The following is a 27,215-nucleotide window of genomic DNA, read 5'->3' on the forward strand; positions in this document are numbered from 1 at the left end:
CATTTTAACCCTGAAGTGTGTTTAAAATTCAATAAAATAAATGTATGTTTTTAGCTAAATCAGTGTGCCTGTGTGTGACACAACAAATTTCCACTAATAAAGTAACCATGCAACGGCAAAAGCTTTGAAACTGTTTCTGTTGATATCTGTTCACCAAATCCCAGAATTAAAGAAACCGGATTTTAAAAAAATCCTAAAGAAAAATTTCCCCAAATATTTGTTCTAAGTTCTGCTGAAAGTAAAAGTATCTGTTATTGAACTGCCCTTTTGTGTTTAGGCCAACTAATTTGTTTAAGACAATTTTATATTGATCTTATATTAGTGAATTTAATTTTTCACATTTATTTTAATATTCTGCTGACCTTGAGTTTCTTATATCTCCTCTACAAGGCTATATTTGTTCCTTATATGGTAACAAAAAGTTACACCCTCCCCAGGGACTGGGTCAAGTCAAGAGACTTATTTCAGATTATACAGTATATTTAATTGGTCTGTATGCTTTATTGGCTTAAATTTCGCGATGAAACTCAAGCATGTAAAATCTGAAAACCAGGGACAATTCTAGAAAGCATAAAAAGAAGATCATCAAAAAATATATATAATTTTGGAAGAAAAGGACTACTAAAAAACAGAGTCTTTGCCTTTAAAGAAATGACCCATTAAAATTAATAATAAAGGGGGAAAAGAGAGGATACTTTTAAAAACTACATAAAACAAAGTGCCCTCTAAGGGTATCTCTTGATAGTTACTACCTGACTGAACAAAACCGGTTCAATATTCTTCTAATTTAAGATTACAACCCTGATGTGCTTGAGGAAAACCAAGTCACAGAATAGGCAATCCTGATTTTCCAAACTGCCGATATCACAACCAACACAATTATGTGCCTCCTCTTTTACCTGACCAGTAACTCACATGCTCTATCCCTGGAGAATTTAAGTCCTCAGTAAACACACTGACTACTCTGTAGCTAAAACTGAAGCATGCAAGTGTTATAGTACAACCAACCTGATCTGACGCATGGCTACTTTCATAATACTGTAAGGAAGTTTTATATGAACCAGTAGAAGAAATAAGGTCTATCGAAGAGGATGAGGCCAGCAGGGGTCCTGAAAGGGAAGCTCCCAATTTGTAAAAAGGAAGGGAAAAGTCAGGAGAATCACAGGAAATTTCTTGTACTCTAATTGCCACTGTCTTTAGAACAATCTTATTAAACAATCTTTAAAACATCAATAAGCGGATTTATATGACTCCTTTCAGAAATGAGAACGGGGGTAGTTTATAAAGTCATTTGCTTCCATCTGCTTCCTGTTTAGTCTCTGCTACAGCAAAACACAGGTGTGAAAGGGACAAGAACTAGGAAAAGGTAGGATTAAAGAGAAGTATGCCAGAAGTCAGCATGGTCTATGAAATTACTAGAATTTACCTAAATTCTCTAAACTGCAGAGATGATACATATTTTAATTATCAAAGAATCTGTCTGTAGGCCACCCTCAAACGCAAATGTATATTTATACATACACAATGAAATGGCCACATTTACTTAGAATTTCAGATACTTCCTTTAAAATATACACCCATCATGCACACACATACAAAAGTATTCTTTAAATCCCTGCTGTAAGGTATGTGCGCGCACATACGCACACATTTAACCTGATGTAAACCTTGCCCTTTTGCTTGAACACCACGAAGAAAAAAGAACGAACACCTCAAGACGCTCTCCTCTTTTTTAGACCCTAAAAGAAGCAAATGGAGTTCAGAATGTAGAAAGAGGGCAAGGGAGACTACAACGGCGACCCTCTCAGGTAATCATTTTATTCTTCGAAAATGTCATCTCCATTCCTTCCCCAGGCCCAAAGGCCAGGCACCACTGGCGCAATATCATCCCTGTTAAAAGCGCCAAAGAGTTGCCAACTAGTCTCCCAAGATATTCCCCAACCTCCTCACCTCATCAGCGCTCAGCTCCTCCATCGCTTTCCTCTTAATGGTGAAAGGCTTTAGGGAGAAATCCTTCTGTTCTCGAGACCACGGCGGGAGGAAAGGAGAGTGGACGGTGTCGATCGGGCTGTCTGGTCCCCCGAATGGGGGATGTTTCAGAATTGCATAGTCAGAGGTTAAAAAAAATAAGAACACGAGAGGCACTGAACTGCCTAGGTTTCGGTCACTTCAATCGCCCCAGAGCCTCTTACAGCTGCTTGTGCCCTGAGCAGCCTCCCTGGGCCACGACTGCTGCTGCTACAGGGTTATCTTAAGGCGCCACTTAGTACCCTCTGCTTCCCAGGTTACCCAGACTAGAGAGCTCGGTCTCCAGCTTGTCTCGTGCCACGAGCTTGCTGCGTCTTCGTGGTGATGGTGCGGCAGCTGCGCTTCCTCCGGCAGATCCTGCTCTCCTTCCTATCCTTTGCCCCTGGCGGGAAGTGTTCGGTTGCAGAGTAGGTGCCCCGAGGTAAGGCGACCCTCAGAGCCGCCCAGACCGAGCCCAGCACTGAAGAGGAAAGCCCCTCCCCTCCCAAAGCAGACCCGCCACGCCCCGCCTCCGCGCCGGAGCCCGCGCAGGGGGAGGGGGAGGACAGGACTCGCGATGCCTCTCACTGGAAGAGTAAATCCTTCTACCCCTCCACCCCTACTCTTGCCCCCTCGCCCCACCAAGTATTATTCATCAAAACAACAGGGAGGCCATCTTTGAAAGGGATCACGTGACCCCGCCAGAGAGGCGGGGCTTCTGGGTCCGGGACGTGGCCGCCAATAGGCCGCGAGCGTCACGCCGCCGATTTCCTCTCGCCTGTGCCCCCTCCCCAGCCCGAGGGGGGAGGGGTGAAAGAGGCTGCGGACAGGCGGGCGGGCGCGCGGGCGCGCGGCGGGGGGCGGGGCGAGCGGGTGCCATGGCAACCGCGCAGAGTGGGCGGGCGCGGCGGGCGGGAGCCAGGTAGGTTCCCCTGCGGGCGCGAGGTGGGAGACCCGGGATCCGCGGCTGGCTAGGCTGGTACCCAGGCCTCGTCGGCTCGTGGCGTCTTTGTCGTTTCCCACTTTTGCCTTTTAGTGACCTGGGAGTCGTCAGAGCCACGGACGCCTCACCTCCCCGCCGCTGCGCTCGAAGTCAACGAAAACGTCTCCCTTCTGGGGAGAGCGTTTGGCTGTTCATGTTCCGAAAACTCTCTAACACTTTTCCACCGCCTCGAAGAAAGCCCGTTTGGAAGGAAACTCTGTCACACACAGAACTTCGATTCCTTGGATTTGACTTGGCTTTGAGAGTTTCTGGGGGTTTTTTAAGTGTGTACAAAAGAGATGCTGAAATATGAACGTATGAATGGATGAGAAACCCCAGAACTTTGAAGGGCGCACAGACGTACAAAGAAGACGTTCGGAATCAATGGAGGGAAACCAGCCTCACCTGGACAGAAATACAAATGTTTTCTAATATCCAAATCTAAGTTGAACGCTCAAAGTAACAGTATCATTGAGTTCCAGATTTCCCCGCATACCAAGAATATACCGTGTTTACAGAGTTATAACCTTTGAGATTGCATTCCAGGATTAGAAGAGAGACAATATCTTTGCTACGAGGTTAAAAATAGTTACCTGGCTCCTAGATATGTAAGGAATTTGTGAGTGAAATTAGACCAATAACGGCTTTGTGTATTATCTATTCTTCAGGAAAGGAGTCCTGGGTAAGGGAGAATTTGGCCTACTGATGACATCAATGTGAATAGATTCACTTTCTTCTATCACTATTGAGGTATAATTCATTTATCGTACCATTCACCCTTTAAGATGTACAATTCAATTATTTTAGTACATTCAGAGAGTTGTGTGGCAGTCACCACAATCTAAATTTCGAACATTTCATCACCCCCGAAAGAACCCCCAAACTCATGTGTGGTATATTCCCCATTTCCCCTCTCCACTCAGCCCCAGCAAACAGGTAAATTTACTTTCTGTCTCTATGAATTTGCCTTTTCAGTACATTGCATGTAACTGGAATCATACATTATATGGCCATTTGTGTCTGACTTCTTCCACTTAGTATCATGTTTTCCAGGTCTTCTGTGTTATAGCATATAGCAGTACCTCATTCCTTTTTATGGTCGAATAATACTCCATTGTATTTTGGGTATGGTTATGCTACATTTTGTTTATCCATTCATCCGTTAGTGGACAGTTCCATCCTTTGGCTATTGTGGAAAATGCTACTGTGAACATTCTGTTCAGGTTTTGGGGTGGGCATGTTTCCATTTCTCTTGAGTATATCCCTAGAGTGGAATTAGTGGGTCATATGGTAACTGTTTAACCTTTAGGAGAACTGGGAACAAGGAACCTTTGGGAGTGATAGATACGTTTGTTATCATGATTGTGGGCATAGAATCATTGGTATATACATATATCAAAATTTATCAAATTGTATGCTTTAAATGTGTTCAGTTTATTGTATGCAAATTATACTACAATAGACTTTTAGAAACAAATGCTCAGTCTGCAAACATAAGAATGCATCCTTCCCATTTTGTGGTTGGTGAAAGTGAACTCATTGAAGTTAAATGACCTTCCCCAAATCAAGTAAGAAAATGGTTAGAAATCTTGATTCTCCTGATGTCTTTCCCTTTCACACAAATATCTCTGCATATGTATTACAAGTTCCTGATAACACTATCTAGCACATAGCAGGTATTTTAAAAATGCAGGATAAATTCATGATTGAAAATTTATTTGTTAAGTAATCATATTGTGAAGATTATTATGCTATAGTATTTTATTCACCATAAATGTAATGTTCTATCTAATTTTATCAATGGTTTAACTTCTTCTAATCTCTGACATAGCATAGAATTGATTTTTAAAGATGTTTCTTTATTTTAAGGCTAAGAAATATGGGGATGCTTTTACCAATTACAAGAGAATGCCACTCCCCCTTCCCCTTTTTTTCCCTTCACCTCTAATGTGCTCTTTCTTCAAATAAAGGTAGTTTTGTAGAATCACAAAAATTAGAGATAAGTTCTCTTTGGCTACATAATATACTTACCAGGGGCTTTTCACAGGCATCATCGATTTAATACATTTTTAGTGCCCTTTACTCTTGTGTTTTAGTCTATTGAAGCGATGGAGTTTCTACTACTTCCCTTTGGGGAGGTGTTCCCAAACTATCATAAATAACAGTGTCGTGGAGTTGTTCCTGATACTTAGCCCATATTTTCATCACTTTCCTCAATTTCTTCCAATTGAGCATTACATAATCCCTCTGGAGCAACAAAATACTCTATCTGCCTCCCTTGGGAACTACCAGGCATCAGCGCCTCAGGCAAAATAATTCTAAAATCACTTGAATGTGACCAAAAATACTTTTTAGTACTGGTAACAGATGAAGAAAGTGCAAATTGAAATATGAGACTGAAAATAAAGGTATGCGTTGAGCAGATTTTATTTTAAAAGGGAATTTTCTTCTTTAAAAAAATTAGCCTTTTACTCAATTAAAAAACATTTGGTGAAAGTGAATTGTAGAACTTATAATATTTTATGATAGCTTTTATTCAAGTGCCAAAACATAGAGCACTCACTGGATCAAAATATGTCTTCCTGGTGGCTCATCTTCCTTTAGATCTACAAAGCTACCCAAATATATAAGTGTGTTCCGTTTTCCTGCTGCCATCAAAAGCCAACGCCTATACCTGCACTCTGGATTCCTTTTCTTCTCACTTTCTTAAGGATTTTGGTCCAGCATTTATCTTCTTCTCTTCTTCTTCTCTGCTGGGTACACACCTGTCCTGGGAACACTACCTTTAAAACCCAACCTGGACCTCTCAGATTACTCCCTTTGTTTCCCTTGAAAATTTTCTCAGAAGAGTTGTTTGTGCATATTAATTCCACTCCCTTCCTTACTCCTTATTCCACCCCAATCTAGCCTCTGTTTTACCATTCTAAAACATTCTCTCATCAAGATCACCTCCTTGTCCAATTCTTACTGGCCTTCTCAGCAACATTTAGTATAGTTGAGCACTCTTAAAACACTTTCTCCTGCATTGGCTTCCATGAGTCCCCTATCCTGGTTTTCTGGTAGCCTCATAGTAGGCTCTTTCTCAGGTTAATTTGCTGTCTCCTTCACCCAGTGCCATACTGCTCCATGTTGAGCCTCTTCTATAAACAATCCTTCCCTAGACAGTCTCATCCAGTCTGTGGTGGTTTGAAATGATGTATGTACCCTAGAAAAACCATGATTTAATCCTAATCCCATTTTGTAACGGCAGCCATTTCTTCTAATCCCTATTCAGCATTGAATGTTTGAAGCTGTAATTAGATCATCTCCCTGGAGGTGTGATGTAATCTAGAGCAGTCGTTAAACTGGATTAGGAGATGACATGTCTCCACCCATTCAGCTGGGTCTTGATTAGTTTCTGAAGTCCTATAAAAGAGGAAACATTTTGGAGAATGAGAGATTCAGAGAGAGCCAGAGAAGAACGACATAGCCACGAGAAGCAGAGAGTTCACTAGCCAGCCACCTTTGGAGATGACAAAAGGAAACGCCTCCCCTGGAGCTTCATGAAACAGGGAGCCAAGAGAACAAGCTAATAGATGATGCCATGTTCACCGTGTGCCTTTCCAGATCAGAGAGAAACTCTGACTGTGTTGGCATGTGCCTTTCCACTTGAGAGAGAAACCCTGAACTTCATCGGCCTTCTTGAACCAAGATATCTTTCCCTGGATACATTTGTTTGGACATTTCTATAGACTTGCTTTAACTGGGACATTTTCTCAGCCTGAGAACTGTAAACTAGCAACCTATTAAATTCTCCTTTTAAAAAGCCATTCCATTTCTGATGTATTGCGTTCCGGCAGCTAGCAAACTAGAACACAGTCCCATGGCTCTATAGAGCATGGATAGTTGCTGATTGCTATCTATCTCTAGTCTACATCTATTTCCTGAGTTCCAAAGTTATGTGTACAGCTACCTAATTGATGTTTGCACTGGACTGCCTAATAGACATTTGCCTCCACAAATGTGTCCCCCTCGAAGGCAAAATCCTCAGAATCATCTTTGATTCCTCCTTTCCCTCATGCAGCAAAGTACAATCCGTCATAATCCAAATAATCATGAGCCTATTATTCTCGTCTTTCCAACTCCTCTGAGAGCCAAGCTCCTTCCTTTCTCGAGGCCTTGGCACTTGCTGTCTCCTTTGCCTCAAAATTCCCTTGTCTCTTTGCATGGCTGGTTCCTTCTCATTCTTCAGGACTTAGCTCAAATATCACCTCTGCATTCACACATTAATTCATTTAACAGTTGAACATCCTGGTGCTGTTCTAGGTGCTTAGGATATGACCTGTATGTTTGTTTGTGTCCTCCAGGAAGCGACAAGATAGACATGCAAGAGATTTATTGGGGGAAATGCCTGAAGGATAAAAAGGAGGGAATAGGAAAAGGTTCAGAGAGCCTTCAAGCCATGATGCATGTGTGATACCAGTGAAAGGAAAGAGGGAAGGAAAGAGGGTTGAATAGAAAGAGTCTCTCACAGAGCCATTCTGAGAAAGTTTCAACCGAGCTGATGGGCATCTTCAAGCCAAAGGTGCCTGTAGGGGGGTCCCAGATCTTTCAGGAACAGGCTTCAGGTTGTACTGCACTTCATGTGTGGGTGTAGCCAGTGGGAAGCAAACCTCACAACACGGTCTTGGATCCAGAGGAGTAACAGTTGGAGTCCTCAGCCAACTATGCTCCCCTCAGCAAGAGAGCTGAGTGGCTCATTTTCATGCTCCCACAACACATCAGGGGAAAACACTTATGCCCTAATCCTTATATTTCCAGAGAGGAGAGAGAATTTTTCTACCACTTCTGGCTCCACTCTACCAGCTCATTCACTCTTTCCCTGGGTAGGAGGAATGAATTTATATGGTTGTTGATTTTGAAACTGAGTATCATAGACTCAGTATGTGGTCTGACTTTTCTCCTTCTGATCCCTTGCCTGCCTGCATGCCTTCAGAGTAGAAATTTTGGTGTGCTCTCTTTGCAAAAGCAAACTAGGAGGGGCAGGTTCTGTCCCTATGGGAGGCTTGTGGTTGTCCAACTGTATCACCAACTAGCTGGGTATGTGTTTCTAATTCAGGAATAAAGCATTAGCTCAGTAGTAATAAAGCTGATTTTTTTCTTTTTTTAATCTCCACTTGTCCATCTCTTTGGTCCTATTTCTCAACAGGTTCCAAATTGAGAGCACCCACACCAGGATATCTCATGATAGCCAAGGTCCATATGCTCACGGCGTTTACCTACTAGCAGAGACTTAGTCTTCCTTGACTACTCTCTCTAAAGTCACCTCCTTTTAACATGTCTCCTGTTTAGTTATTTCTTAGCACTTATGAAGATTGGAAAGAATTTCACTCGTTGATTTATTGCCTTTGGGCTGCCTTGAGAATGTAAATTCTTTGAGGACAGAGGCCTGGTGTATCTTGTTTATTGCTGAAACCTCAGTACCAAAAAGTGAAGACTATTCAACAAATATTTACTGAGTACTGGCTAGGCACAGAAGTAGAACAGTAAAAAAAAAAAAAAAAAAAAAGGATGGGAGAAAACGAAAGTCCCTGCCCTCATGGAGCCTACGTCCTACTGGGGAAACATACAATTAGCAGAATAGTTAAGTATATTGCACTCCATTAAAGTAGGATACGTGCTTTTGAGAAAAATACAGCCTGGAATGTGCATAATGCTAGAGATGGAGGTTATTTCATAAAGGGTGTTAAGAGGAGACTTTACTGAGTAATATTTGAAGAAAGACCTGAAGGGAATGAAGAAGTGAGCCAGAAAGAGTGTCAGAGGCAGAGGGACTAGAAGGCTCAGAGACTCTAAGCAGAGAGTTGGCCAAGGAGGTGGCCAGTGTGGCTGAAGCAGAATGAGCATTAGGGAAAGAAGTACAAGATGAAGTTTATGACTTTTCACTCTAAGATGAGAGCTGTTGGAGAGTTTTGAGTAGAAGAGTGACATGATCTCCCTTTTGTTTTAAAAGGATAGTTCTTACTGCTATGTGGAAAATAGATTGTAGGGGAGCAAGAGTAGATGCCGGGAGACCAATTAGGGGAAAGGGGCATGTGCTGGTTTGAAAGGATATATGCCCCCTAGAAAAGCCATGTTTTGATCTAAATCCCATTTCATAAAGGCAGAATGATCCCTATTCAATATTGTATGTTTGAAACTAATCAGATCATCTCCCCGGAGATATGATTTAATCAAGAGTGGTTGTTAAACTGGATTAGGTGATGACATGTCTCCACCCATTTGGGTGGGTCTTGATAAGTTTCTGGAGTCCTATAAAAAAGGAAACATTTTGGAGAATCAAAGAGATTCAGAGAGAGAAGAGAATGCTGCAGCACCATGAAGCAGAGAGTCCACGAGCCAGCGACCTTTGGAGATGAAGAAGGAAAACGCCCCCTGGAGAGCTTTATGAAACGGGAAGCCAGGAGAGAAAGCTAGCAGATGACACCGTGTTCTGCATGTGCCCTTCCAGCCGAGAGAGAAGCCCTAACTGTGTTCACCATGTGCCTTCTCACTTGAGAAAGAAACCCTGAACTTCATCGGCCTTCTTGAATCAAGGTATCTTTCCCTGGATGGACACCTTTGTTTGGACATTTCTATAGACTTGTTTTCATTGGGACATTTTCTTGGCCTTAGAAATATAAACTAGCAACTTATTAAATTCCCCGTTTTAAAAGGCATTCTGTTTCTGATATATTGCATTCGGCAGCTAGCAAACTAGAATAGTGCAATAATCCATACAACTCAACCAATGGAGATTAGAAGTGGGTGGATTTGGGATATATTTTGAGGGGAGAGCTAACAGAATTTGAGAGTGGTGTGTAAATAAAGAATAGAGACATAAAGGATGACACAACCTATTTATAGAAGGATGAAATTGTCATTCATTGGGCTCCAGAGGACTTAGGCAGAATAGATTTTGAGGGGAACATAAGCAGTTTAGTTTTGGACATATTAATCAAAGTAACAATGTCAAGTAGACTGTTACTTATTTGGATCTGGAGTTTCAGAGAGAGGTCTACACTAGAGAAATAAATTGGGCCTTTTTGATGTGTAGTGAAATTTGTGGATGAGATCACCAAAAGCAAGAGAAGAGGTGTCTGGACTGAGCCATGGGCCCTTCAGCATTAAGAGACGGGACTGTGGAGGAACCAGCCAAGGAGATTGAGAAGGATTGGCTTTAAAGTAGGAGGAAACCAGGAGATTATGGAATCAGGTAAATCAAGTGAGCCAAGTGTTTGATGGTGCTATTAAATCATGTAAGATAAAGACTGAGACTCACCCATTAAATTTAGCAACAAGTAGTTCCTTGGTTGTGGGCAGTTTTGGTGTAGTGATGGGGGTAGAAACTTAAAGTGTGCTTAAGAAAAACTACTCAGACAACTCTCTCAAGTCTTGTGGTACAGAAGAGATGGGACCGTAGCTGGAGGGAGAAAGAAAATTGAAGAAATGAATGACCACAGCCCTGTTAGTTCCCATGTACTAATGGTGTGTCTTCTTTGAATCCTTTACCTTCTAAGAGCTATGGCGTTCTCTTATTAATCAGAAAAGTATAGTTCCTCTTGAAAGAAAAAGTGTTGTTCTTACATAAAGCCTTTGTGGACTAGATCATACTATGGATTTCATGTTAGTAATTATCAAGACTTTCACTTTCTTCTTGCATATAGGGATGCAGTGTGCCCTCCAAGGAATGCCTCCTGCTTTAAGAGGCCTTGTTGGCAGCGATGCGTAGTTTCTCACTATGAGCACAGGGGTCACCAGGGATTGACTTAAAGGCTCTAAATGTCAACTATTTGAAATTTGTCTATTCTGACACTTGGGCCTAGGACTCAGAATCCCTCTTGCCTGGAGTAGGATTTTATGTCCACAGGACTATATGGTAATACCTAATAACTGGGGCTTTTTCTGATGCTCTAAACAGATGTGGTTGCCAAAGCCAAGAGGTAAAACCAGTCCTGCTAGCCCAATCGCTCATTTCTTCTTGCATGCGGTAACCACTTATTGAATACCTATAGTGGGTAAGGCAGTGTGCAAGATACAAAGATGAAATGACGAATTAAGACATGCTAGATATTACTCTGCCTGTAAGGTGCTTACAATGAAGGTAAAGCACATGCAGAACCATAACACAGGGTAGAAAGTGATAAATGCCTTAAAGGAAGTTCAGAGGAAGCTCAGAGGAGTCCAGAAGAAGAGATGATTACTTCTGGTTTGAAGGACATAACCACTGATTAACTGGAGCAGACAGGTTTCTGATGGAAATCTAATCAACAGTCTTCCGTACAATGACTTCAACACATTTCAATATTTTCCCACATTTTAAAACCTGATAATTCTTTTTTTATTTTTAACTTTTTTAATTGTATAGTATAACATATATATAAAGAAATAAAAAAACAATAGTTTTCAAAGCACTCTTCAACACGTTGTTACAGGACAGATCCTAGAGTTTGTCATGGGCTACCATATGATCATCTCATATTTTTCCTTCTAGCTGCTCCAGAATATAGGAGGCTAGAGGGCTTAAATATTTTTTTATCATCACAATCGAATTTTTTTTCCTTCTTTTTTGTGAAAAAAACCCATATATACAAAAAAACTATAAATTTCAAAGCGCAGCACCACAATTAGTTGTAGAACATATTTCAGATTTTGACATGAGTTACAATTTTGATGATTAATTTTCATAATTCCCTGAAAAGCAGGAACATTTGAGCTTGTTTTCATTTTACAATGAACTATTTCTGTTTTTTTCTTTTTTCCAACTTTTTATTTTGAAAAAATTTCAAACTTACAGGGAAGTTGCAAAAACAACACAAAAACAATAGAAATAACTCCAATATACCCCACTTAGGTATTCATCCAGATTTGCCAACTTTTAACATTTTGCCACATTTGTGATAACATTCTATTATATCTTCTAAACATTTGAGCTAACTTCACCTCTTTTTGCTAACAATTTGTTCTATTAATATTATACTTAAAATTGAACGTTAGGGGGCCACGGTGGCTCAGCAAGCAGAGTTCTTGCCTGCTATGCCAAAGACCTGGGTTTGATTCCCGGCGCCTGCCCACACCAAAAAAAATTGAATGTTAGGAATGCTTTGTTTAATATTCTAAACCTAATGAATAATTGAATTTTATAAAAATAAGGCTTAGTATATTTATAAATATGCAGACCATTCACCAACTTGTTGTCTATTTTCTTTATTAAATTAAACAGAAAAGTATTATCTTAAGGAAACTTTACCTCTTGGCTGTATTTTCATTTTAAGTCATCTCCCTTGTTCTCTGTTTACTCTTAGGAAAAATTTGTAAAATATCAGCAGAAGTAAGAAAAGAAGAGGTAGAAGGTAACCACGTCATGATGAACAAATTGAACAAATCTGATTCTGGGGTCTTAGAAGAGAGGCAAGGTAAATAGCATCAGAAACAAAAAAGTACTATCTACCTATTCTAGTTTGCTAGCTGCCGGAATGCAATACACCTAGAAATGGAATGGCTTTTAAAAAGGGGAATGTAATAAGTTACCAGTTTACACTTCTAAGGCCATGAAAATGTCCCAGTTAAAGCAAGTCTCTAGAAATGTCCAATCTAAGGCATCCAGGGAAAGATACCTTGGTTAAGAAGGCCAATGAAGTTCAGGATTTCTCTCTCAAGTGGAAAGGCACATGGCGAACACGGCATTATCTGCTAGCTTCCTCTTCAGGCCTCTTGCTTCATGAAGGTCCCTCAGAGACATTTTCCTTCATCTCCAAGGTCCCTGGCTGGTGGGCTCTGTGGTTCTGTTAGCCTCATGGCTCTGCTTGACTCTGCTGTGGCTTTCTTGTTGCTCTTAAAAGGCATTCTCTCCAAAAATTTCTCCTCTTTTATAGGATCCCAGTAACTAATCAAGACCCTTAGATTGGGTGGCGACATGTCTCCATCTAATCAGGGTTAATGCCCACGATTGATTGAGTCACATCTCTGTGGAGATGACCTAATCAAGTTTCCAACCTATAGTGTTGAGTAGGGATTCGAAGAAACTGTTGCTCCCACAAAATTGATTAGAATTAAAACATGGCTTTTCTAGGGTACATAAATCCTTTCAAAGTGGCACATTACCCCTTTCCTCTGGCTTCCTCCCTCTTAATATTTCCAGTAGCTTCAACTGTGAAACGGCTAATATCACAGCAGGCACGAGAGAAAGCCTCCAAGAAATATATAATTTATTTTATTTTATAAGGTTATACATTTGATTTGAGAAGAAAGAGCATCTTCCTGCCTCCCCTAACTTCCAGTGGTATGTGTGTGTGTGTGTGTGTGTGTGTGTGTGTTATCAGTGTCAATTAGAGACTTATAAAAGAGGGCAAATCAATCAGGCAAATTGTAAAACATAAACCACTTTTCTATTTTAGGCCACCGTTAAAAGTCACAAGTTTTACATCGATATTCTATCTATGTATCAGGAGATATAAAAATATTTACTTATATTTTACTTGAATCTTTATTTTCATTGGTACATATATGGCACACATTTTATTATGCCAGTGGCTGGCAAACACTTAAAATGAGGGTCCAGAAGGTGGTTCCAGCTTACATAACTCAGAGAAAGAAGTTTCTAAAATGACGTTCTAGTACATTTCTCCTCACCAGGCTTAATTACAGAGAGAGTGCCTGTGTTTCTGAAAAATTGCATGACCAGTAAAATAGCAGAGAAAACAATGACAGAAGGTTGTAAATCCTTCCTTTTTCTCTAGGGATATTCTTTTCTCTCTTCAAAAAAAGTTCGTGACATACAACACACATACAAAAATGTACATAAACTTTAAGGCCAATTTAATAAGTAGTCATAAAGTAAACACTTGTGTGATCCCACCCTGGTCAGGGAAACTGCCTTGCCAGACCCCATGACCCCACTGCCAGAATGCAATATACCAGAAACGGAATGGCTTTTAAAAGGGGTAATTTAATGAGTTGTTAGTTTACAGTTCTAAGGCTGAGAAAATGTCCCAATTACAACAAGTCTATAGAAATGTCCAACCAAAGTCATCCAGGGAAAGATACCTTGGTTCAAGAAGGTCGATGAAGTTCAGGGTTTCTCTCTCAAGTTAGAGGCACATGGTGAACACAGTCGGGGCTTCTCTCTCAGCTGGAAGGGCACATGGCGAACAAGGCATCATCTGCTAGCTTTCTCTCCTGGCTTCCGGTTTCATGAAGCTCCCCGGGAGGCGTTTTCCTTCTTCATTTCCAAAGGTCACTGGCTGGTGGACTCTCTACTTCGTGTGCTGCTCTCTCTGAATCCCTCATTCTCCAAAATATTTCCTGTTTTATAGGACTCCAATCAACCAATCAAGACCCACCCAAATGGGTGGAGACATGTCGTCCCCTAGTCCAGTTTAACAACCATTCTTGACTAAATCACATCATCCAGGGAGATGATCCGATCACAGTTTCAAACATACATATTGAACAGAGACCATTCTACCCTTATGAAATGGAATTTTGACCAAAACATGACTTTTCTAGGGGCATACTTCCTTTTAACCCAGCACACCCTCCAATCACAACCCTTTCCCTTATATTTCGAGGGGTCATTAACCTGACTTTCATGATGATAGTTTCTTTGCTTTTTTATAATTCTACCACCTATATGTACATTCCCAAACAATGTAGTTTAGGTTTTGCCTATTTTTAATAAAATATAAATGAAGTTATACTGTATGTGTTATCTTATATCTTCTTTTTTTGTTGTTCAACATTATAAGATTAGTCCATGTTGTTGATTTAACTTGCTAGGTTGATTCATGTTCATTGCCATTAAGATTTCCATTGTATGACTTGGCCACACTTTATATATCCATTCTATTCTTGATGAACTGTTTCCAGATTTGGGCAATACAATAACAGTGCTGCTCCCAACCCAAACCATTCCTGCCAACCCTAAAGAACACCTAGGGCTCTATCTGAGGTTCCACGCACTATGAATACTTTCCAGAAACCTATAGCCTCCAGATGTGTTCCTAGGCCAGATAAGTCCTGAAACCCAGAAGGGCCAGCCTCTCCAGAACATCAACTAGTTCCACCCCCTATCCCATATTACCAACACCGTTTCCAACATGAAAAAGTTAGAATGGGCATAGCCCAAATACCCCTAAAGATTGGGAGAAAGATCAAAGGAGAAGGTAGAGTTGTAATAGAGAAGATAGGCTTTAACAAATGAGTATGACTGCTGAATCATATGATATTTTAGTTTCCAGTGTCTTGGTGCAGCTATAAGGAAAAACCTAAAATTGTGGAACTATAACCCATACCAAATTCTGAATTTTTTTCTATAACTAATTGTTGCAGTATTTTGAAATTTATTGCTCTTTTGTATATATGTTATTTTTTACAATAAAAAAACACTGCTGCTATTAATAATTTTAACTCTCCAGTGCATGTGAATATGCACTCCCTTTATCTTTTACTTGAAAGTAACTTAGTTCCTTTGTGATATTGGGATATCTACTTCTCCTCTGTCATTTTCCAAGTTTTTTCTTTATTTATTTACATTCATATATTTCATTAGAATGTACAAATTTTGTATTTAATATTTGAAACATACATTTTGTTTGTTGGGGTGCCAGTTTGAAACTATTATGTACCCTAGAAAAGCCATGTTTTAACCCTGATCCAATCTTGTGGGACCAGACCTATTGTTTAGGGTGGGAAACTTGGATCAGTTTGTTTCCATGGAGATGTGAACATACCCAATTATGGGTGGGGTCTTTTGATTAGATGGAGTTGTGACTCCACCCATTCAAGATGGGTCTTGATTAGTTTACTAGAGTCCTTTAAAAGGGAAAATATTTTGGAGAAAGCTCTGATGCAGATGCTTGGAGAATGGTTGCTTCAGAGCTGACAGCGACACGGATGTTTGGAGGTGGTTGTAGTGTTGACAGAGAGAGCAGATGCCTAGATACAGGCAGAGCCCAGCAGACGTTGCCACATGTCTTCCCATGAGATGCTAAGCAAGCCAGAACCTGGAAACAGCCAAGGGAAACCAAGAGATGAAACCCAGCCCTGGAGAAGCCAAGTGAGGAGCCCCACAGGAAACAGAGACTAAAAGCAAAGGAAACCAGGGGCAAGGGGCTGGTAGATGTCAGCCAGGTGCCTTCCCAGCTGACAGAGGTATTCTGGATGGCATCAGCCTTTCTTGAATGAAGATAACCTCTTGTTGGTGCCTGAATATGGACATTTTCGTGGCCTTAGAACTGTAAACTTGTAATGCAATCAATTTGCTTTTTAAAAAGCCACTCTAGTTCTGGTATATTGCATTTTAGCAGCTTTAGCAATCCAAAACAATTGGCTCTAGCAGTAATATCCAGCATCATTCAATGTGCAGGAAAATGGACACACTTATACCTGCTAGGAGAGGTAGGATATGATAGTGGTTGATAACATGGGCTCAAGAATCAGATAGATTTTAAGCAAATTTTTTAGTGCCACCAATCTTTAGTTTCTTTATTCTGTAAAATGTGGGTAATTAAACTTTACAGTATTGTTGTAAAGCATATCCATAAGAACACCTTATGATACAAGTAGCACAAAATTCAACTTGAACTGCTTTAGACACTTAACGGTTTTATTGGCACACCTAACTTGAAGAGAGACTGGGGATAGAGGGAGCACAAAATCTTCCTATCGTTAATAAATAAAAATCCTTCACTCTGATCGGACCAGTTGTGTTCGTATACTTACCCCATAGCCAATTACTATGGACATGGGAAATTCCAAGTATGATTAATTTAACCCAATCAGGGTCCACTCACAGAACTAGGGATGTGACCAGTTCCACCCTAATCATATGACTTGGACAAAATGGGAGTAGGATAAAAATGGATGTTGGGAAGGCAACCTACAAGGTTCACTCCAGAAGACACAAGATACCAAGAGGATAGGTCCAGTCTATTGGCTCCCCTGCCAACTATTGGTACTCATTGTTCAAGATGCTGCTGGCATTATAATCTCCTGTGTTTGTCATTACCAAAACTAAGATTAGCATTTTTCAGAGTATTGAGATAATCTATGTCTCATCATGAAAAAAAATGTGTCCTGTAATTTTATGATGGGTGAGTCTTATATCACAGAAAGCATTTTTATGGAGGGAAAAGGATTTTCAACCTAAACCAAAATCTTGTTTATTGTTACTGATTAGAAGACTATTTTGCAAAGAGCCCCAAATATTGCACATGAAGTTGTAATTAGATGCTATTGAGCATATCAGGTAAATATCAAAAGTAAACCTCTCATTGTGGAGAACCGAAGACTTTTTGAATGGAGAGCGCAAGAAAATTAGGGAAATTTATCTCCTAAAATGATCTCAGGAAATAAAGTAGACATTCTTGCCCTGGGCAGAAACAAAGCAAATATAAAAAAGTATTTATGATAAATATAGCCACTGAGTTTCTCTGTCTGAGACTCCACCACGAGGCTATTATAAATTAACAAGTCAGCAAACAGACTTGAGGGAACTTTTTGGGAGTGTTGGATGTGCTCTGAAACCGATTGTGGGGATGGTTGCACAATGTATACATTAACTAAAAATTATGAACTTACACTTACAATAGGTGAATTTTATGGTATGTAAATTATGCCTCAATAAAACTGTTAAACTTAAAAAAAAGAAATTAGTTTTATTAAAAGCAACACTGAGATGCTATTTTCCTCCTCCTCCTTTTTTTTCCAAAGTGCACCCCAAGTGTGTGGCTAATGGAACTGCCTCTTAGAAGGGATGTCTTTGCAAAGGACAAGCGTCTCCAGCTGGTTTTATGGAAGGGCCACCATCTGTAGTGGTTATATGGGAAAATCTTTGCTCAGTCCTTCTTGGCACCAAAACTTGAGAGATCCCAAACAAAGTACAAAGAACATAGAGGCTCCTTGAAAATTTCTAAAGCTGGTTTTCATTATTTTATCATTTTGTTGATTCTACCTCTGGTTGGTGGGTCAAAACCCAACTCAGGCACATCTTGACCTGTAGGTCACGACCTGGTCTAGAAGATGAGTGGGACAGCAGTCATGTGAAGCCTAGGGAAAGAAACTGTAACTCACATACCCAAAGATGAGAAGTTGTGTTTTCACCTTGTCTTCCTCTTCTTCTACCAGAAGCCGACCCAGGATGATGAAACAGGGGAACCGTTACTGCTGTGTTTGTGGTCCCTTAGACTATGTAAAGTGTAACTTAATAGAAAGGATGTTTGGAACCCAAGTGTCCCCTGGGTTCCAAACATCCAGCACAAGTTTGAGCACACAGTAAGTGCACAGGGTATACTGAAGGAGTGAACAGATGAATAATTGAATAAAAGCATTGTTTGTGGAAATAATCCCCAATGTTTTTGTGGCCAAAATAGCAGAAATAAGGAGAGGAAGGCTACAAAATGAATGTACGTGAGCAAAAAAAGTGCAACATTTTTTGAAGCACCTAGATTGACCCAGGGTACAATTATTAACCACACTGAATTTATCCTGGCACTTTTCTACAGCAGAGTGTAGTGGTTACAAGTACAGAGTCTGATGCCAAACTGCCTTGTTTCAAATTCTGACTCCCCCTAACTTCTGACCTTGGGCAAGTTAGCCTAAATTGCCTAATCTATAAAACAGGTATAAGAAATAATGGGGGGAACAAAGGTTAAAATAAATTAAGTAAATGGAAATACTAGTTGTCAATGAGAGGGAGTGGTGAGGGGTATGGTATGTATGAGTTTTTTCTTTTTTTTGTCTTACTTCTTTTCCTGGAGTGATGACAATGTTTGAAAAAATGATCATGGTGATGAATAAACAATTATGTGATGATATTGTGAGCCATTGATTGTTTACCATGTATGGAATGTTTATATGTTAAGAATGTTTGTGTTTGTATATTGTTTTATTAACAAAAATATTTTTTTTAAAAATAGGTATAAGAATGGAAACTTGCATATATTGTGATGAAAATTAAATTGACTTTATTTATGCAAACCACTTAGAACAATGCCTAGCCCGTTTTGAGTATCATAGGAGTGTTTTGTGGTTATTATCACCTATTTTTTCAACTTCCCTTTAAGTGATACTGGCATTTCTTTTCTTTCTCTTTACACCAGACCTGTTCTTCACCATCAAAGATATGGGTGCTTTCGAGTACTTATTCACTCTCCAGTCTGGCCTAACTCAAGGGCCTAAGATGGAAAGTTCTGACAGTCAGCATTGGAGAACCTCAGAGAGGATGACATCCTGAGGCCATCCAAAGGAGAGGGACAACAGAGCGCTCAGGGTCCGTGGTTCTGCTTAGCTCTGTCACCACACAACTTTGGGACCCTCCGGGGAAGTCACTGAACTTCTCATTTTCTTATCTGTAAAATAGCGATCATACTTGCTCTGCAGACATCATAGGGTTTTGAGCATGATTGCTCAGGCACGAAGCATCTTTACTTTTAGCAAACAGTAAGGGACGAGGAGAAATATAACAACCAAATCTCCACCACTCAGTTCAAGAAACAAAATATAACTTGCAGGGTGGACGCTCAGGCTTGCATGGCTTCATTAGTGTGTTTGGTTGTCTCTGCACTCCTTACCATGACCTTATATTGAGGACATCTCTGTATTTTTAGTTCATTATCAATATGTGGGTAAGTACTAGCAACTGAGAAAAAGAGTCCAGGAGAATCAGAAAGCAAATCCTCTAAAATTTTTCAAAATGTATATACATTAAAGAAGGGGAATTCATGATACATCCCTGTGTGTATATAAGGGCACGTTTAAGAGAAAACCCTGTCTCAAACTGACTTAAGCAAAAAGGGAATATATTAATTTATGTAACTACCAAGTCCAGAAGTAGACTTTCAGGTTGGGCTTGTTCCTGGGCTCAACAGCGGGGCTCGAGTTTCTTTTTTTGGTTCTCTCTTGGCTTTCTGAAGGATGGGCTCTGCATTCTCCTCTCCTGCCTCCTTCAGTGCTCAAAGGGCCCCCACGCTGGGGCTGCTTCCTCCTCCAAGCCTTGCAAGGGGAAGAGGTTGTCTTTTTATGTCATCCCCAGCTGGAATCCTGAACTGAGATCACCCTGGACCAAATGCAAATCCCCGCCCCAATGCACTAATTGACTCAGTCTGAATCACCCTTGCACCCCTGGGACTGATATGGAGCCTTCCTTCCATAGGACCAAAAGCAGCCCTTTGTAAGCAATCTTGGGGGGCAATGGATGTAAGGAAAGCAACCAAGAAATATGTATTATATTTACATCTTTGTTTCTAGCAAACATGAAACGAATTACATTTTATACTTAGCTTCAAAGTAAAATTCAAACATTTTAAAATACTAGTTATCAACACTATATTTTAAAAGAATAACTCAATAATTTCATCTTGCTATTCTAAACAGTATAATAAGCCTGCATTCTAAAAACAAAGGTCCCATCATCCACCCCGATAATTGGAAAGCTAAATGACAGCTTCTTTTGAGAAATAAGTGATTAAATAAATAATAATATTAAGTTTGCTATTTTAGATAGTACTTGGGGTGCCTGTAGGTGGGGACTGAAACAATGTGGTGGGAATTCTTTGAGAAAAATTAAATTAATCTCAAATGTGAATAGCTATAACAAGAAAATAAATAACAAAATCCAGAGAAATAGTATAATATTTTAAATATTTTTATTAACTACCTCGCTAAAAATTTTCTATGCAGCATACTCATTGTCTCTTCATATAACCATCATTTTTTAGAGAGATTCAAATTCAAATTAGTTGAAATTTACTTTTTATTGTTGATAATTCTATGAACGTTTCTTTCAGCTTCACAACCGATAATTGGTAAGGACATGTCAATTTTTAGGACTGTTTTGAAATACGTGAATCTCTCCATGACATTTCAGAGACAGAACTGTAAGATTTCAGGGCCTTTCAAGCTTTCTGATGCCTAAACAGTAATACCCTTCCAGTCGACCACATGCATTAAACAGTTTGGTTTTGCTGTGGCAGTCGTGCTATGTTTACTTCATTGGTGCCAATACTTTCTATAAATGAGCCAGAAATTTAAATTTAAATCTTTTGATTCACTCCCTTTCATTAATTGCATTACCAAACAATTCCAAGAGCCTCTTCATTGCTCCTATTCAAAATTTATCCTTTTAATGAATTACTGCTTTTGGTATGATCTAAAAAAAATGTTTGGATAGAATTTACTTCCCGATATCAGAATACTCTCAACTGATTTCATCACTCAGCAGTTGTAGCTTTGTTTCATATTCCCAGGACCAGTTATACATGGTGGACCTCTATAAATGCCTACTGAATTGAATTCCATGTAAGCAATTGTGATAAAAATGCTTTTAGTGGTTAATGACAGTGAACCAGGTGCCAGTTGGCCTCTTGTATTAAAATGACAAAGGCACCCTGCACATATTACACTTTCTCACTTGTTTTACTCAACCATTCCAAAACATCTTTCTAAATCGCCATTAAAACAGTATATCCCCCATTCAGTTTTCCCCAAAGGAAAAATGTTGGGCAGTGCGATGGTGGCTCAGTGACAGAATTCTTGCCTGCCATGCCAGAGACCCGGGTTTGATTCCTGAAGCCTGCCCATGTAAAAACAAACAAATAAATAATAATAATAATAATAGTAATAATAATTTTCAATGGAAGTCAATGTTGTGTTTGCAGGAGAATTAATAAAAATCTTTGATTCCAGCCACTGGGGTACCTTAAAAGTTCTTAAACAAATTGGACCTCTTAACTTGCCCCAATTACAAAAATAGTGGAACAACCAAAATAGCAGAACCACTAAATATAATGTTTTGTAACAATCATTTCTTTTCAGTGTTTAACCTTAAGGTATTATCCAGTGATCACTAGCCTTCTAATATGCTTAATTATGATCTTAATAAATAATTAAAACATCACTTTCAGGTCTGAATCAATATCTGAGCCCACTGAGATTCTTAAATATTCTACCACTTTATTAATTCAATATGTATAACAGGACAAATGTCCTCTATTCACCTATGCTACCTCTCTTTTTACCCCAGGGCCTTTTATTGAATTACATGCTTCCCTTAAGTCATAGGAGTTCACAATCTTGATCAGAAGTATTTTGATTCACACACAACCAGAGCGCACACTTGTATGTTAAAAGGATGGGAAAGAGAATGATTTATGGCACAAATCTTTAGCATTATTCTTAATTTTTGTTTATCTACTTTATTTCATGAGGAAGTCAACTTTTTGCTCCCATTTGGACCTTTTTGCGTCTGAAAATTTAATTATATCCAGAAAGGACACTGTATGTCGTTTCTTCATATGCCACTTTGGCAAATGCGTCTGGTTTATACACACATATAAAGCAAATGTCAAATACATGTTAACTTAGATGGGAAAAAAAATAGTTTAAAAAAGCTGGAAAAGGAGAACTCTATTCAAATTTAAAACTGGGCAAAAGACAGGAATAGACACTTCTCAGAAGAGGAAATACAAATGGCTAACAGGCACATGAAAAGATGCTCAATTTCCCTGCCCATTAGGGAAATGCAAATCAAAACCACAATGAGATATCATCTCACACCCACCAGAATGGCCATTATCAAAAAAGCAGAAAATGACAAGTGCTGGAGAGGATGTGGAGAAAGAGGCACACTTATCCACTGTTGGTGGGAGGGTCAAATGGTGCAACCACTATGGAAGGCAGTTTGGCAGTTCCTTAGGAAGTTAAATATAGAATTGCCATATGACCTGGCAATATCATTGCTAGGTATCTACTCAGAGGAAATGAGGGCAAGGACACAAACGGACATCTGCACACCGATGTTTATAGCAGCATTATATACAATTGCCAAGAGATGGAAACAGCCCAAATGTCCATCAACAGATGAGTGGCTAAACAAGCTGTGGTATATACATACGATGGAATATTACGCAGCTGTAAGACAGAATAAAGTCGTGAAGCATGTAACATGGATGGACCTTGACGACAGCATGCTGAGTGAAATTAGCCAGAAACAAAAGGACAAATACCATATGGTCTCACTGATATCAACTAACATTAATGAGTGAATTTGGAAAATTTATTCTTATGCATTATATAGAGAACCGCTTTTTAGTTTATGGCATATTAGAGAGGCTAGAGAGAAGTACCTGAAACTGTACAGCTGTGTTCCAGTAGCCTTGATACTTGAGGATAATTGCATAATGATGTAGCTTTCGCAATGTGACTGTGTGATTGCAGAAAAAAAAATTATCCTGTTGATGAATACACAATTATATGATGATATTGTGAGCCACTGATTGTACACCATGTACGGAACGTATGTTGAAGATTTCTCAATAAAAATATTAAAAACAAAAAGAGAACTCTAGTATGTTGAAGACCTTAAATATGTTGTATTCTTTTGTCAGTGTTTCATGTACAGGTAATTACGGTGTACTCTGAGATGACTGTACTTATAAATTCATTTGGATAAACATTAGAAAAGGCTGTTTTCAAAATAAACTGGGGAGCATAAAACACCACTGATTTATAAACAATATGAAAAGATGAATACCCAAGTGCACCCCCTCTCCGCTTCCATGCCCTTCCCACCTTCCCCCGGGAGACTCTGAGGACGCCCCTCCCTCTTTCCGCAGGGGGCGCAGGGGGCGAGGCAGAATCCGCCGAGCTCCCGCTGAAACCCCCGCCCCGCGGCCCCGCGCCCCGCCTCGCGGCTCCCCAGCCGCCCGCCGCCCCTCTCCTGCGCTGCGCCCCAGCCCCTCCCCGGCGCCCTTGCGCGCGGTTTTCTCGCACGTTCCAGAAGTTGCCAGGCTCTGGAGCGGCCCGCGGTCCCCGCGGCCTGGCGGACGCCCTTCCCGGGAAACTCAGCCCTCGGGAGAAAGGCCTGCGCCACCCGCCCCTTGCCCAGAGCGCCACGTGGCAGCGGCTTCCCGAGCTCCGGAAAACTCCACCAGCCTCCACCTGGCGGCCGTCCTTGCGCTGGACACCCCTTCCCTCGCGGTGGCACCGTCCGGCGACGCGTTGTAACTTGAGCCACATCGTCTCCTGTCAAGCTGTTTGTCGAGCTTTTGCTTGGAGAGCTGAAAGAGGCCGAGCCTTGGTTAGGAAGCCATGTCTGTTGGTTTTCTAACACTTAAAACTTTTCTGTTTTAATGCCAGAAGAAACACACCTGCAGGGGCAGGAGTATGAAGGTTAAAATCAAGAACAATCCCCATATTTTGTGCGGATGCTTACTTGGGGAAATTTTTTTAAAGAAAAATTTTGCAGTCATTAGAAAGAGGAGAGGAGGGAGAGAAAAGAAGGAAGGGAGGGTGGGTGGGAAAGGAAAAAAGGAAGAAGGAAGGGAGGGAGGGTGGGTGGGAAAGAAAAAAAGGAAGAAAGAAGGAAGGGAGGGAGGAGGAGGGGAGGAAAGGAAAGAAAAGAGGAAGCAGGAAGGAGAGAAGGACTTGCCTCACACCCAACTTGTGGAGCTATGAAACCATTGTCTCCAATAAATTTCCTCCCTTGCTCTGGCTACTTCCACTGATGAATCCTGTGGGTTAGGCCTAAAGCACTGGAAACATTGTTGGCAAGGTCTTTCCACTGTGTCCCTAAATCCTCTGTGCTATGGACAAATCCCCCACTCCCCACCCATGGCCTCAGGGAACACTTTCTCAGCTTCATTGTCCTGATTGAATCTGGAACCCTCCTTGATGGCTGCCTTTTCTCCCACACCCCCTATACCTCAAGATCCCAATGCAACCCCATCATCAGGAGCACCCGGTTATTCCCAGCACCCTCCTCCCCAGCTTTCAGGCCCATGTCTTTCAGCCCACCTCATCTTCAGGCCCTCTGGTCACTTTTGTCCTTTAGTGAGGACTTTAGCACCTGGAACCACTCTCTCTCTCTTCTCCCCATCAAGGCCAGCAAATAGTTCTCTGCCAACTTTTCCATCCAATACTCTGGCCTAGGGGTTTGCAAAGCATGGTCATTGACCCCTGTGTAAAAATCCCCTGGGCTGCTTATTAAATTACAGATTCATGGGCCCAGTACCTGAGCCATTATGGACTAAGTCTCTTGGGTAGCTTTTTTTGTAGGATATACTCTGAGAACTTCTATGCTAATATGGGTAACCCCACTCCTTTATTGTTTTTACTGAGAAGAAATTCACACAACATAAAAGTGACCTCTTTAAAGAGCACAATTCCGTGGTATTTGGTCCATTCACTTTGTTGTGCCACCACCACCTCCATCTAGTTCCAAATGTTTTAATCACCCCCCTCCCCCAAAGAAAACCACATACTCATTAAGCAGTCACTCCCGTTTTCTCCTCCCTCCAACCCCTGGTAGCCACTGATCTATTTTTTGTCTCTGTGGATTTACCTGTTCCAGAAATTCCCTATAAAGGAGATCATACAATATGTGACCTTTTGTACCTGGCTTTTTTCACTTACACAATGTTTTTGAGGTTCATCCACGTTGTAGCGTGTATCAGTTCTTCCATCCTTTTTTAGGTCTGAGTAATATTCCATTTTAGGGATATACCACATTTGAGTTATTTCTAACTTAAATATTTCTTTACAAGTGTGCTGGTTTGAAAGGATCATGTACCCTGAAAAAAGTCATGTTTTAATCCTAATCCATTCTGTGGGTCTTTTCAACCCTATTCAGTACTATAGGTTGGACCCTTGATTAGGTTATCTCCGTGAAGATGTGATTCACCCAACTGTGGGTATTAACATTTGATTAGATGGAGTTGTGACTCCCCCCATTCCAGGTGAGTCTTCATTAGTTTACTGGAATCCTTTAAAAGAGGAAGCATTTTGGAAAAGGCTTGAGATTCAAAAGGGCCACCACAGAACAACAACAGAACCCTGAGAACTGCAAGAGCCCACACAGCCAGAGACCTTTGGATATGAAGAAGGAAAACATCCCCGGGGTAGCTTCATGAAACAAGAAGCCTGGAGAGAAAGCTAGCAGACATCACCATATTCACCACATGCCTTTACAGTTGAGAGAGAAAACCTGAACTTCATCGGCCTTTCTTGAGTGAAGGTAACTTCTTGTTTGTGCCTTAATTTTGACATCTTTATAGACTTTCTTTAATTTGTACATTTTCACAGGTTTAGAACTGTAAACTAGCAACTTTTAAATTCCCGTTTATGAAAGCCATTCTGTTTGCATTCCGGCTGCTAGCAAACTAGGACAAGTATTTGTTTGAGCTGCTGTTTTTTAACTCTTTGGGGTGTAGACCCCACTTCTTTTAATTTATGGATTTTCTTTCCCACTCTTCTGCAACATTCAGCATTCTCCTATTTGGTTTTTGGCACTTTCTCCTTTGTTCTCCTCTGACTATTCTCTGAAGGAATTGGGGACTGGCCCTGGAATCAGCCATTCTATAAATACACCTGCTAGTTTGCATGAGTAAGAACGGAGAAAGAATCAGAGCACCCAAGGTCTCCCAGCTGGGTCTGACGCTGACTTCTGCAGCTTCTGCAGCTTGGAGGACTTGGGAGAAAGCAGGAAATATTAAACTTCCCCATCTGGGGAATTCCTGATATTCTCACAGTCACAGTCAGTGGGGACAACCAATTCAATAGGCTGAGCCCTCGAACTTGGAGCTCGCCCCTATGAAACCTATTCCTGCAAAAGAGAAGCTAAGTCTACTTATGAAAATGCCTAGGAGTCACCCCCAGAGAACCTCTTTTGTTTTCCTCAGATGTGGCCTCTCTCTCTCTAAGCCAACTCACCAGGTGAACTCACTACCTTCCCCCCCACATGGGACATGACTGCCGGGAGTGTAAATCTCCCTGGCAACATGGGATAGGGTTTCTGGGGATGAGCTGGGACCTGGCATTATGGGATTGAGAAAGCCTTGACCTAAGGGGCAAGAGAGAAGTGAGACAAAATAAGGTGTCAGTGGCTGAGAGATTTTAAACAGAGTGGAGAGGTTATCCTGGAACTTATTCTTATGCATTAAATACTTATCCCTTTTAAGTTTATGGTGTATTGGAGTAGTTAGAGGAAAGTACCTGGAACTGTTGAACTGTGTGCACATAGCCTTGATTCTTGAAGACGATTGTATAACTATATAGCTTTTATGATTTGTGATTGTGAAGCCTTGTGTCTGATGCTCCCTTTATCCAGGGTATAGTCAGATAAGTAAAAAAATAAGGGCAAAAAATACATAAATACTAGTGAGGGATAAGGGGCAAAAAAAAATTGGGTAAATTGAAATACTGTGGGCTAATG

At 40.6% G+C, this 27,215-nt stretch overlaps 1 protein-coding gene and 1 long non-coding RNA gene across 3 annotated transcripts in view; one reads left to right on the forward strand and one right to left on the reverse strand.

Annotated features, from left to right (window-relative positions):
• UBE4B (ubiquitination factor E4B) overlaps nucleotides 1-2,696 on the reverse strand; it is a 188,161-nt gene extending 185,465 nt beyond the window's left edge. For both annotated transcript variants that reach the window (XM_077151361.1, XM_077151362.1), the window contains exon 1: nucleotides 1,951-2,696. In XM_077151361.1, coding sequence (XP_077007476.1) covers nucleotides 1,951-1,974 — 24 coding nt within the window. In that variant the 5' untranslated portion in view covers nucleotides 1,975-2,696. The remainder of the gene's footprint in view (nucleotides 1-1,950) is intronic.
• Nucleotides 2,697-2,875: 179 nt separating this feature from the next.
• On the forward strand, nucleotides 2,876-20,543 carry LOC143674947 (uncharacterized). The gene is made up of 4 exons (XR_013171294.1): nucleotides 2,876-2,929; nucleotides 3,044-3,739; nucleotides 12,313-12,423; nucleotides 19,108-20,543. It is a non-coding gene; the product is annotated as an uncharacterized LOC143674947 (long non-coding RNA).
• Nucleotides 20,544-27,215: the final 6,672 nt, after the last annotated feature.

This window comes from Tamandua tetradactyla, chromosome 2 (genome assembly GCF_023851605.1).
Source record: "Tamandua tetradactyla isolate mTamTet1 chromosome 2, mTamTet1.pri, whole genome shotgun sequence".
Lineage (NCBI taxonomy): Eukaryota > Metazoa > Chordata > Mammalia > Pilosa > Myrmecophagidae > Tamandua > Tamandua tetradactyla.